Raw genomic sequence first — 13,416 nt, forward strand, 5'->3', positions numbered from 1 at the left:
TCCCTATGCTCTAATGACAACATGTATGAACTAATTTGACACATCTCTTAATTTTTTTATTATGTAACGTTCCCGCATGTGTTTTATTGCGAAGTGAGACCTTGAAAAAAAGGGAATCCAAAGGCTTCAATCTAAAGAGCGGTCCACCATTTCATAAATTGTGCAGACCATTTTGGCAATGAAAGGTCTATTTGGTAATATTTATATTTCTCCCGATTTTTGTTCTTTTGTTTCTTGGAACAAAAAAATAACATATATCTATTTGGTAATGTCAACTAATTTTTTTTTTTATTTCTCGGAATAGAAAAGTAGCAAGAAATGGATTTGGAACGGAAACAAAAAATAGAAAAAAAATAGTTTCTTGTTCTCGGAAATAATTTCTGAAAATAATTTATTTTTTTTTTTCCTTTTTTTCTTTTCTTCCTACTTAGCCTCCATTGTCACCCATTGCTGTCCAATCACTGCCAATCGCCACTACGGCCGCTATTGACCGCTATTCGTCATCACCATCGGCCACATCGGCCATCCGCCACCTGCTGCCAAAGGAGCGGCTACGCAACAAGAAAGAATAACAAAAGAAAAAAAGAAAAAAATTTAAAAAAATTACAATACAAAAAAATTTGTGAATCGTATCAAACACATTCCTAATTTTTTCTATTCCAAGAATGAAAATTTCATATTATTACCAAACACATTCTTTTATTAAAAATTATCTGGAAAATAAAAATAGAAAAAACTTATTTTTGAAAAGAAATTATTTTTGAAATAGAAACTTTACCAAACGGATCCGAATTATTTTAGCATACGTGCAATGCACTTTCGCTTATTCAAATTATATTGTCAACGAAAGCATAAATAACCGGCTTAAAATGCGAAAGAAGATTCAAAGTGTATGATGTTTTAAATAAGCGATTAAAGTGGCAACTTAATCTCAGATGAGGGCCCGACCTCGACGACCTTGTGCGCGGTCTTCATATCGTGCGCGAGCACCTCGTGAAACTTAAGCCTCACGACCTCCTCCTTCCTCCACTTATCATGTATCTTCTCCAAAACCGCCTGCGTAATCCCCGCTTTCGCGACGCTAATCCTCTCCCTAAGGTACATCCCCGTCCTCCTCAACCTCCTAAGCTCCTCGTCCTCGATCGTGAGTTCCGCCGACGTCGGCGCCTTCACCGACCTCTTCATCCCCCCGGCGACCTTCTCCTCGACTTTGACCTCTCCCTTGCCTTCCTTCTCCCTCGGCAACAACCCCGCGTCGTCCTCCTCACGCTCGTCCTCCTCGAGGAAACTATCCGGCCTAATCCACTCCCTACGCAACAGGTCACCTAGCCTCTCCTCTCCGGTCGGCCGCGCGGCTCCGAATTCGCCCTCCCCCTCCTCCTCGTCCCCTTCCTCTTCATCGTCCGACCCCAATCCTAAATTCCTCAACCTGAGCACGATCCTCTCGATCGCATTCTGGCCTCTATCGTTACCGGAGTACCTACGCTCAGCCTCGCCGCGGGAATCGGAATCGGCGACCTCGCCGGGCGACTCCTCGTCGGTCTCGCGGTTCGGCGGCGACGGCGGCGGCGGTGGCCACTTGTTGAGCCACGGGGCGGAGTGCGGCTTGCCGCCGCTCCTTCCGTGGGAGGAGCTGGCGTCTCGAGGATTGGTCGTGCGGAGGGACTGGCAGAAGCAGCGCCGTTCGAGTGCGCGAGGCCGCCGCCGCGGCGGCGTCGGAGAGGCGAAGAGGAGGTGGAGGGAGCTCTGGCCAGAGCCGGAGGAGGCGCGGATGAGGGCGTTGCGCAGTGGCAGTTCCGTGATTTTGGCGGTAGCGAAGGCCATTTTCTTCCCCCGGGGGTGGAGCTTCAGTGAAGCGAGGTGGGGGACGGAGCGTGCTTCATTGTTTGGATATTACAGAGAAGGAGAAGAAACAAGAGGTTGAAGAAGACGATGACGAAGAAGATATTTATTTTTTTGGGGGCGATATTTTTATTTATTATTATCGTTCAGAGGTGGTGAGATGGATCAGGCTGAGAAATGGGCCGGTCGCCACCGGTGGAGGAACGAGGGGGAAGAAGAGAAGAAAGAAAACAGAAAATAAGAAAATAAAAGAAATAACAATAAATTCATTTAAAAAAAAATTAAAAATTCGATTTTTTTAATATTTTTGATAGATAGATATCCATATACATACTGAAAAAGTGCTTTTAGAGGAAGCTTGATGTTGTCTATATCGAAATAGAAATTCTAAACATTATAATGTAATTTTTAATTTGGTAAATCACAATTAAGAAGTTATGCATTCTCACATCCTAGAAGATTTGTTATAAAAAATATTATTTTCATGTCAATCATTAATTAATCAAACTTTTTCTTATCAAGAATTTTTCAAAAGTATTTCAATTTAAGATTTTTCACTTTTTTATTTTATTTACTAATTTGTATTGTTTAATTTACTTTTTTAATTTGATGTGATACACACACACATCTAGATTGAAGAGCTTAAAGTGGTTTAAATGGATAGGAGTGGGTTTTTTCTAGATTGAATTAAATATTAATATATCTCGATAATATGGGTTAGGTTGGGTATAAGTTGTTAAATTTACATTACATGAAATTAGTCAAAATCGGTTAAATGGGTCAATATGAGTCGGTTCATTTTTTACTCAACTCACCCATCTGACAGCCCTACTATGCAAGTTATGTGGTAGAAGGTTGTTTTTCTCAATAAGAGACCGTCATAGCTGATGTGCGAGCCACATGACAACAGAACAAGTTGATGTAGTTGCGGCCATGATGAATCAAGCTGGGAGAGAAATATTAGTAGTTTTGGAAAATGAGAATGACATGGGCTGCAAATGCTCACTAGCCTAATATCAAGACAAGAACAATGTGGAAAAGAGTAGTTTCTGTATATCTTTTGTAGAATATAATGAATAGTATACGAGTATTTTTATAAACTTAATTGGATGACCATCATAATTAAGATATCAGTTATAATCAATTAAGAATATGAACAATTAATGTACATACATGTATAATACTAAGAAATATGAAAAATCGAGAAAAATATTCTAATTATTTAGAACATAGGAAAATATCCTAATTATCTACGACAGAAACTTCCCATGGGGTCGCCTTCACACGCCCAAGCACAGGTACATCTGCCACTATTTCTTTCTATAGTGCGTGAGTTTAAGGTCGCAAATCCAAGGCCAGCAACCTTTATTGACCGTTAGATCGAGGTAGTTGATCTCAAATATGAGTTCAATGACCTCGTTCTACAGATAGAGCACTGGGGGTCTGTTGGTGATGGCCAAGGTGTCGCCCTACCCGCCACATGCTCTAGGTGCTCGCCCAAGCGGTGCGATGCACGTGGATTGCAAATAAAAAGCCCCACGCTTTTGCCAAATGAAGAGCTAGCTTTTGTGGTGTAATTATATAGGTGGTGACGCCAGTATTGTAATTGCCCGTATTTATCAAAACGCTAGGGCAAAACTAGCCCAATGTAGGCACCGGGTTTAGGATACTTGCGGATTGTCATGACTCATGGACGAAGCCCTCTTTTTCAATCTTTCCAAAAAAAAAAAAATTAATAGTGTTTTTACAGTTTGAAGCTTTTTTTTTATATGCCTTTTCATGTTTATGTAAACTCCAATAAGGTGCTCGAAGTCTTATTTAAAAGAAAAAAAGAATTGTAAGTTTCTGTTTTGGAAGTTTGAACTACATTTAATTTTAGTCAAGGAAAAACAAAAACAAGGTCTTACGTTAAAAGTAATGGAAACGAGATAAAAAGAAAAAAAGAAAAAGGAAAGGTGGCAAAGAGGCGGGCCTGGCCCGCCTATGTTTTCCCCTTGGGGGCCCTGGGCAAATGCTCAAGCCCGCAAGTTCGGGCATGGACTAGCTTGGGCCAGGATCTCGGGCCCAATGAAACCCGCTCAATAAGCAGGTCTAGTCAATGCATACGAGGGAGTATTTAATTGTTTGCATATAATGTGCAGGATGTCACATCTTGCGGTCACAATAGGCTATAGCTACCCTTATTGTCTCCTAGGGAACTAGCTAAGTTATATTTATTCTTGTTAATTTCCACTTTATCATCGATATACTATGAAAGTTCAAACGCTTCATCGATCTTGACACTATAATATTCAGAATAGTTTATTAGTGGATGAGTTTTGAACACTTTATTGGGTCAATCACCTATTTGATGAAACATATAATTAATATTTATATTTCTTCTGACTATAATGAAGAAGAAGTTGGCAAGCTTCCTACATCAATGACGACAAAAAGGTGAATGTAACATGTGTATCCAGAACATTATTATCTAAAATGTACATAGATGGACAGCAAATCAAGCGCACTTTAGGTGCATGAATATTGAGGAACGCTCAGCCTCACCAAACTAGGGCAAGGTCGACCTTTCGCTAAAGGTTGATCCAAAGTTCAAAGTCCAAGACGGGGCTTTGTTGTGACGAAAGGATCGGGTTGATTTTAAGCCTTTCATTCGCCACCTTCCTGAATTCAAGTCCCAGTAGTCTGAAATTCCGCTGTTATGGCTTACGAAAATCATTTACTTAGTTCTCGAGAGATTAAATTCTTTTCTGCACTTCACTGCTGCTGGGAGTGACACTAGTTTTGTAGCTTATGACTTTGTGTATGGATTGTCTTCTTGTCTTTCATCATCATCATACATATGAGCGACCGTGATTTCGTATTCATCTTTTGTAAGAGATTGTTTTGGGGACTAAGGAGCAAGATCAAAACTTATAACTGTGACACTTAGGTAATCAGATTGGCTATTGCATTCAGCAGATAATTGTAAAGTCTCATTGCTTACCATTTACCACTATTCATCAGACAACACGTTAGCCACATGTACTTGACTGTGAATATGGTTTGATTATAACTCGATGGGATGGGAAGGCTCCCTAATCCGTTAGCGACAGCGAATTGTCGTGCATCTCCCTTTTCCCCAAAAAATAGGTACTAAACTTGCATTTGTTTAATGGCTTTCCTTTTAGCTTAAGCTACAAGCGGTTGATCCGAGGAAATTTCAACCGTGAAAAGGATTGCAATTATTTCTGTTTATCGTTCATTGACATTTCCGATCCATCACGTTAGTGGGTGATTGTTCTAGAGTCAAACTCCACCATAAGAAACAGATAATAACATATAAATCATATGTACTAGGGATGTAGTAAAATTGTTAAACGCGTCTCTTCGAACTAAGTTAATCTAATAACAAAAACTCTTGAGATAAAAAAGTGATTCATCAACTTAGTTAGGTGCAAACAATTCTTGAACTTTGGCACTCGCTAGCAAAGGAAAAAGAAATAATAAAAAACGAGACTATTGATTAAAACCCAAGGATTCATCATAAAGATAAGGTCATATACATGTTGTCTTTCAATTTCTTATGGCAAATGGTTACGTAAATTATCCAATTGATGGACCCTAATCAAAAGTAGATAGGGCGATACTCGTGAGATCGTCCATTAATGTGTAAACTATTATCTAAATTACATATGGACGAGCATAGTAGATCTGTGCAATATTTTGAGATTTGATAAAACGACCAAAATAATCACTAACCCAACCACTGCTAATTGATCGTGACTGCTTCAGGACAAAATACACCTTCGTTCCTTTAGACTTGATTTCATTTATATGAACGTCCCACCAACCTAATGCCTCGTTGTGGTGCCGAGACATGTGCGTTAGTGTAGCTTGACTCAACTGGATAGCGATTAGGGGCATCGACACAACGTGTTTTCTAAGCGTGAAATGTTGACCGAGATTAAAAGATTCCTGGACCTAACATCCCAAAACCTGGGTATAGATTATAAAATTAATCGCAGACAACCCCTTATCAAGATACCAATGTCAATTGAATGTACTCCTCAAATTATATGAAAATATTTAATATTATTTTTAAATTTAAATTAATAAAATGATGACAATGAACATTTTTATATAATTTAGGAAGTAACTTGAACATGAACCAAAAGTTTATGGGCTATATTGAACAAATTAAAAGTTTAACAACTATATTGAACAAATTAAAAATTTACGGATCACATTATATGTTAAATCAAAGTCCATAGATTATTTGCGTTATCATCCCTAATTGAATATTGGCCAAATTCATCCATCAACAGCAGAGGCTTCCAAGAATTAAACCATCCACATGAATCGCTATGAATTTGGTTGCGAATTTGTTCTGGGCATTTCATTACTATCCAGATCGATCGACTCCCCCCCGCGGGGGGGTAGCCGCGGCTGGGAGCTCTTGCTACTACGTTGATTGAGGGGTTGAGGGTCTACTATGTTCGAGGGTTTTACGCTGTCTCATATGGACTTGGAATCCAAATCTTGAACTTGTTGATTTGGTTCCTTTCGCCTATAATTGATTCGTGGTTGAAAGTCCAGGACGAAGCTTCGTTGCGGCAAAAGGATCAGATTGACTTTAAGCCTTTCATTGGCGGCCTTCTTGAATTCAAGTACTGGTAATCTGAATATCCACTGTTATGGCTTTACTAAATCATTTGCTTAGTTCTCAGAGATTAAATTCTCTTCTGCACTTCACTGGTGCTGGGAGTAGTACTAGCTTTTGTAGGTTACAACTTTGTGTATACATTGTTTTTTTGTCTTTTAACATCGTACATCTGAGTGACCGTGACTTTGTATTCACCCTTTGTGAGAGATTGTTTGGGGATTAAGGAGCAAGATCAAAGCTTACATCTGTGACTATTAAATAATCATATTGGCTACTGCATTTAACAGATAGTTATGAAGCCTCAGTGCTCATCACTGTCAGACACTACAAAAATACTTGTGGTTTAAGGTTGTGTTCGCAATACGTAAGTCCTAGATGGCTCGCAATTTGTTCTCATCATAATTTCCGAATCAAATGAGCCATGGAAACTCATGCAAGTAAAATCCTAGATGGATATATGCATCTTAAGATGTGTTTGTTTAGAAGAAAACTTCATAAAAAGAACAATGCTTTTTGAGAATCGTTTTTTAAAGGAAAATGATTCATTTTCTTTTGTTTGGTGATATGTGATCAAAAACGTTTTTTTTTTTTTTTTTTGGTATTTTGATAACATTTGGAAAAAAAATTCAATATCATGACTATATCTCAAGCAAAAAAGAAATCAATTTTTAAATTTTTTTTGTTTTTTTTTCCCTTCTTCCTCATTACAGTCCATTGTTGAGGCCAACTTGTTTGGGCAAAAGGTGTCAAGCAAGCCGGGCCTCATTGCAACGAGGCAGGCACCTGTGGCCAATGGCAATTCAAGATACTTCGGGAAATTGTTTTTACCTTCTTATATTAGGGAATTTATTTTCCTAATTTTATGCAAAAATATTTTACTTGACTAAAAAGTATTTTCAGTTAACTAAGTATTTTTAATGAACCAAACAGTGAAAGTTTGGAAAACTAATTCCATTAAAAAAATTCCTCAAATAAATGTATCATTAATCTCCGTTTGTTTTGTGGAAAATGAATGATTTGGAATATGTAATTATATGGGCAATTAGATCTCGTGATGATTGTGATAATTGACCATGATATACTTAACGTCAAAAAGAGCCAAAAAAAGCTTTGTAAGGTACTTATCAGTTGTCATGTCTATCTGGGGATATCGACTGCAAAAATAAAAGTATGCCTCGCCACCCACTTTGGGTCTCTTTTGAGTGGTCCAGGGGCAGTTGGCCAGCTATGGTCACTGTAAAATATTTTTTGACGAATGAAAGCGGGGACAAGACCCTGGAATTTGTCGATGTCCGGTCGAGAATTTGTAGGTGCGCACATTAATTTGATTGCCCTCATTGCGAGTTCATACACTTCCCCTCCAATTCAGCTTTAGAAGCAATGCTAATTGTCTGTTTAACAAAACCGTGATGTTCTATTTTCTACGAAGTAAATCAACGTGATTATCAATGATGCCAAATAAGTGAGATCTCCGCAAAGTCCTTAATATAGTCGGATTACATGTAATAAGATTCAGAGAAATGGATGTAAGATGACATGCCACTTTTGTCTTTTCAGTGTTACTGATGCCCCATTAGAAAGCTTTATCATCTAATAATATTTGTCATGTCTTGGGGGGAATGCGAATGATGAAGATTATCAAAAGAGAATGGGGAAATGCGAATGATAAAGGTAATCAAAGTGGAAAGAATGAGAAATGCGAATGATGAAGGTTATCAACATGGAAAGAGAACATAGATCGCAAGCTGAGAGTTATTTCGCTAGCAATAAATAAATAAATAAATATATATATATATATATATATATATTTCCTGGATCTTCTCCAATAGTAGGTAAACTGAAATGATTACCAATCAAGAATCTTGCGATTCTTGCACTATGAACGTAACAATGGACAGAAAAGGCCATGCGAAGCTACTGTCCGCCCAACATTATTTGGGTCTGCTATATGAGTTAGATGCTTTGGAAGGGTTAAACATCGATCCTGCTTTTTAATGCATAGGTTTTCGCCACTATCGCGTACCCTTTGTTTTGTTTTGCTTTATTTAGGCGGTTGCTGGCTCCATAAATGAGTCACTAATCAGTCCATGGAGGTCACGATGCGGTGTATCGGATGTTCTCCATTAGAATAAGAGCTAATCACCCCCTTCTTAACTTACCATCGATGTCATATTCCACATCGATATCGAGTAGAAAGATGTTTTACAGCGAAAATGATATTTTAAGCAACCCATCTCGAAAACATTGTTAATTCATGCAAGCATATATTTTCATGCAACCCATCACGATGACCGTGATTTTGTACTCATCCTTTTTAAGGGATTGCTTGGGGATTAAGGAGAAAGATCAAAGGCTTATGTCCGTGAGAATTAAGCAATCAAATTGGCCATTGCATTTAGCAGATAGTCATGAAGCCTCGTTGCTCATCACTGTCAAACAATACGGAAAGACTTAGGTTTTAAAGTTGTGTTCATGATATGTAGGTCCTAGATGGCTTGCGATTTGCTCTCATCTCAATTACCCAATCAAACGAGCAATGGAGAATGATGCAAGTAAAATCCTAGATGGATAAATGCATCTTAGGGTGTGTTTGTTTGGAAGAAAACTCCATAAAAAGGGAAAATGCTTTTTGGGAAATCATTTTATTTAGGAAAATAATCAGTTTTTTAATTAGTTTTTCTTTGTTTAATGATATGTGATCGACAACTTTTTTTGGTGTTTTGATCATATTTGGAAAATCAATTTAATATCATGACTACATCTCAGGCAAAAAAGAAATATTTTTTTAAATATTTTTTTATTGCTTGTTTTTCTTTCTTTTTCCTTCTTCCTCCTCACCAACCGTCATTGAGGCCAACTTGTTTGGGCAAAAGGTATCAAGCAAGCTCGACCTTGTTGCAACGAGGTAGGCACCTCTGGCCAATCGCAATTTAAGATGAGCAATTCCGAGAAGTGTTTTTACCTTCCTAGATTAAGGAATTCATTTTTCTAATTTTATGCATAAATATTTTTCTTGATCGGAAAGTGTTTTCACTTAACTAATTATTTTTTATGAACTAAATGGGTGAAAGTTCGAAAAATAAAATTCGAGAAAAAAATCTTTTTCTCAAATAAATGTATCATTAAGTTATGTTTGTTTCGGGGAAAATAAATAATTTAGAATATGTAATTGTATGGAAAATCAGATCTCTTGATTCTTGTAATAATTGACCACGGCATGCCTAATGTCAATAATGCACCAAACTTTTTAAGTTGTGATGCCCAGAATATGCTATGCGAGCTAGTGCGCTCAGACTCGACCCACAGCGCCCACTTGGGGTCTCCAAGGGGTATCACGGGGGTACAAAACCGCGTAACTGGTCGGCGTTCGGTCAAGAATGGGCGGCGCACGCCCCAATTTGATTACCCCCATTGCGAGAACTACATTTGCAAGTTTCCCTGCACGTGACTTCGTAGCAAGGCGTCCACTTTGGGCATGTGAGTGGGTCTAGGGCACGTAATATGCGACGGTCCCTGGAGGACAACCGTGGAATTGGCTTGGTGTGCGTTCAAAATTTGTAGGAGCGCACATAAATTCGATTGCCCTTATTGCGATTTCATACACTTCCCTTCCAATTTCAGCTTTAGGAGCACGAATGCTAATTGTCCGTTTAACAAATCCGTGATGTTCTATTTTTTACGAAGCAAATTAACGTGATTGTCAATGATGCTAGATAAGTGAGATCTCCGCGAAATCCTTAATATAGTCAGATCACAGGAAATCAGATTCAGAGAAATGACTGTACCGTCGGGTCAACGCTGTGGAAAGTTTGCGCATGTACTTGCGTCACCAAAAGACCAATTTGCTCATCATCCAGAAGGCGAACAACAGAAAACAAATCAAAAGCTGTTCCATGGGAGAATTGGAGGGCATGGCCAAGATTCAAAGTTTACGCATGTACTTGCGTCACCAAAAAAGCCCAATTTGCTCATCATCCAGAAGGCGAACAACAGAAAACAAATCAACAGCTGTTCCATGGGAGAATTGGAGGGCATGGCCAAGATTCAAAGTTTGTTTTTATGTGAATTGGAGGGCATGGCCAAGATTCAAAGTTTGTTTTTATGTGAATTGGAGGGCATGGCCAAGATTCAAAGTTTGTTTTTATGTGAGGTAACCTCAGGTTTAGTGATAATAGTATTAAGATATAGGACTTTTGAAAATAAATTCAAAATCATGAGATAATACTGATACATTACTTTCTTGCCAATTCATGTTGATCTTTTGACTATTCAAATTTGTTTTGTTCCTCTTAATAAGAGGTTCTTTTTTTTTTCGTGAGGTGAAAGTGCGGATGCGTCTCACACGTCATTTATTTTGATAACAAGTATTGGACATTCATGTAACTTTTTTGCTAAAAACTTATATTTTGATCATGTTTATGTGTTTTTTTTCTCCTAATTGAATTTCGGGAAGACTTCAAGCCATTTATTTAGAAATGCGTAGCTGTCCATGGCTAAGATCGGAACAAAGGGGACATCAATCAAATCAATCAATCTTTTGAAAGAAATGTACGAGCAAGACACATATGTAAATGGTGAAAACAATACGAAGAGATAAAGCGTGTCAAAAATCCCGACCGGTGCTATTATCTCCATCTGGCCGAACAACACTTGTGAATAGAGATTCTAACACCAAAAGAGGAATCGAGGAAGAGCAAATTTACCTCTACAACAAAACAACAAGATGATACAAGTGAACTGTCGTCTAAAACACGACCTCCTAGTGACCCCACAGTGCCCAAGAGTTTGAAAGAAGTAACATTCACTACGATTTTCATTGGTTCAAATAGGATGCCTAACTTGCATGAAAAGATTCATTACTTTGGATTCTAATGACCATATTGGGAATGTCATTTCCTATCACAAATTAAGATTACAAGCCTATGCCCTGGAGATACTCTAGTATATATTCTGGTTATGCCATTACTCACGATTAGTTCGCATCCTTTTCTTTTCTCTTCTTTTTTTGTCCTTTTTTTTGTAAAATGACTTTCCTAAAAATATTTTGCAGAAATGTCATATTTTTTGCAAAATAAATGGAGTTTTAGCTTTGAGAAATGATTAAAATGACAAAAACAGGGGCAGGCGATTAAATGGCGAGCCATGGAAACGGAATTCTAAACAAGAAAGGAATTTGTTTGAACCAACATGGGGCTAATAGGGTTAACGGAAGAAGCTGAAAACAAGAAGAGACGGGAGATATTGTAATGAATGGTTGATAGGACTTGTTAGAACTTAGCAGTAACTATGCAGGTGTTCACTTTTCTTGGGAAGCAATGTTCTGCATATAAGTATGCATCTCTCGGCACCTAATGGTCTGATCGACTTTCACTTTCGTCCGTTTCTCACCCCGAGATAAGAGCTTTATGATTAAATCGTCGCTTTTTAATCAAAGATAAGAAGCAAATGCAAGTTCAAGCAAAACGGTCCTAATTGTTCATAGTTTGACCCTACAATAGTCTCATTTCGTAATTGAATCTTTATGTTTTTCAGGCAATTATCATACCTTGCAACGTGAAATGCCAAGCTAAAGATGCGCCATTTTTTCAATACGGGAAGACAATGGCCAATTCCTTTTATCAAATGTCCAATCCACCGTCACATAGCGTTTGCACCACCATTTCCCTTGTCTTGGCTTCATCAATATCCGCAATGTAGCTTGACTTCTAGTATCAAAAAAGAAGTAAAATTTCCGAGCCATAGCAATCAATTTGTGCCTCGAAAATGAGACGCGATCACGCAACAGCCACTTCACACCAAGTCTTTGCTTAATGTTTTCTTGAGCTCAGGCGTGTGTCGGGTGAGCAAAAAGTTGTGTTATGTTCGTTTCAAATGATTAAGACAAAGAGGGTGACGACGTGTAATTTCTCGTTTGTTGATTAATGCGGTCTGACATTAATATATGTCGACTGAGGCGGTGTGATATTCACTTAAAGTAGCTCACTCCGGCTATAAATATGACTATGGAGCAGCTCACTCCCAGAATTCTCAGGCCCCCTGCTCCGTTTAACATTACGCTCCTTGCTCCTTGCGCCTTCCTCCTTCCTCCTTCCTCCTGCCTTGAAACAGCTAGAAAGGTTTGGCAATCAGAGGGGTTGGTTTAAGTGACGGTGGCAGTGCTGTTCTGCGCCACTGACATTAGGTCGATCCTTTGTCAAAGGTAAGCTTTCGAAACTTGGACATTTTCAAAGTGCACAAACTTGTCGACCTTGATATCTGAATATCCGTTTACCCTTTCATTAGCTCTTTAGTTCATCCATATCTGTTCATTTTAGTGTGGCTTTTTGTTGCTTTTTGGGTGAGGAGTGTTTTTTGATTAAGGGAAAAAGTTATTCGAAAGAAAAAAAGGGGCTTTCTTTAAACCACTCAATTTCAAATTTCTGCTCAGTGTCCTTGATTATCTTCTCTTTGGTTGATGGCACAACTCGTCATGGATGTGAACTAGATCTTTTGCTAAGCAAATCCTCACTTTGTAAATTTGACAGATATTTGTAGGGTTCATCTGTTTTGCTTAAGGAAAAAAAAAATGATCCAAAGAACAAAAAAACTGAAGCTTTCTTTAACCCACTTGATTACAAATATCTGCTAAGTTCCCTTTACAAGGTTCATCTTCTCTTTGGTTCATGGCGCAACTAATCACTGATCTGAAGTCGATCTTTGGCTAAGCCAGTCCTCGCTTTGTGAAGTTGACAAAGAATCTAGGGTTTGTAGGGGGAAAAAACAGCTTTCTTTAACCCACTTAATTTCAGATGTCTGCCAAGTGTCCTTTACATGGTTCATCTTCTCTTTGGTTCATGGCGCAACTGATGTGAAGTCAGATTCTTACGCTAAGCAAATCCTCACTGTGAAGTTGACGAAGCTACGAGTGTTTAACCCGTTGTTCTAGCATCTCA

At 38.4% G+C, this 13,416-nt stretch overlaps 1 protein-coding gene across 1 annotated transcript; it reads right to left on the reverse strand.

The window, feature by feature from the left end:
• Nucleotides 1-912: 912 nt before the first annotated feature.
• On the reverse strand, nt 913-1,824 carry LOC120290467 (CRM-domain containing factor CFM2, chloroplastic-like). Its single transcript, XM_039306743.1, has one exon. The coding sequence runs from the start codon at nt 1,822-1,824 to the stop codon at nt 913-915; it is 912 nt and encodes a 303-aa protein (XP_039162677.1).
• Nucleotides 1,825-13,416: the final 11,592 nt, after the last annotated feature.

This window comes from Eucalyptus grandis, chromosome 2 (assembly GCF_016545825.1).
Source record: "Eucalyptus grandis isolate ANBG69807.140 chromosome 2, ASM1654582v1, whole genome shotgun sequence".
NCBI classification, from domain to species: domain Eukaryota; kingdom Viridiplantae; phylum Streptophyta; class Magnoliopsida; order Myrtales; family Myrtaceae; genus Eucalyptus; species Eucalyptus grandis.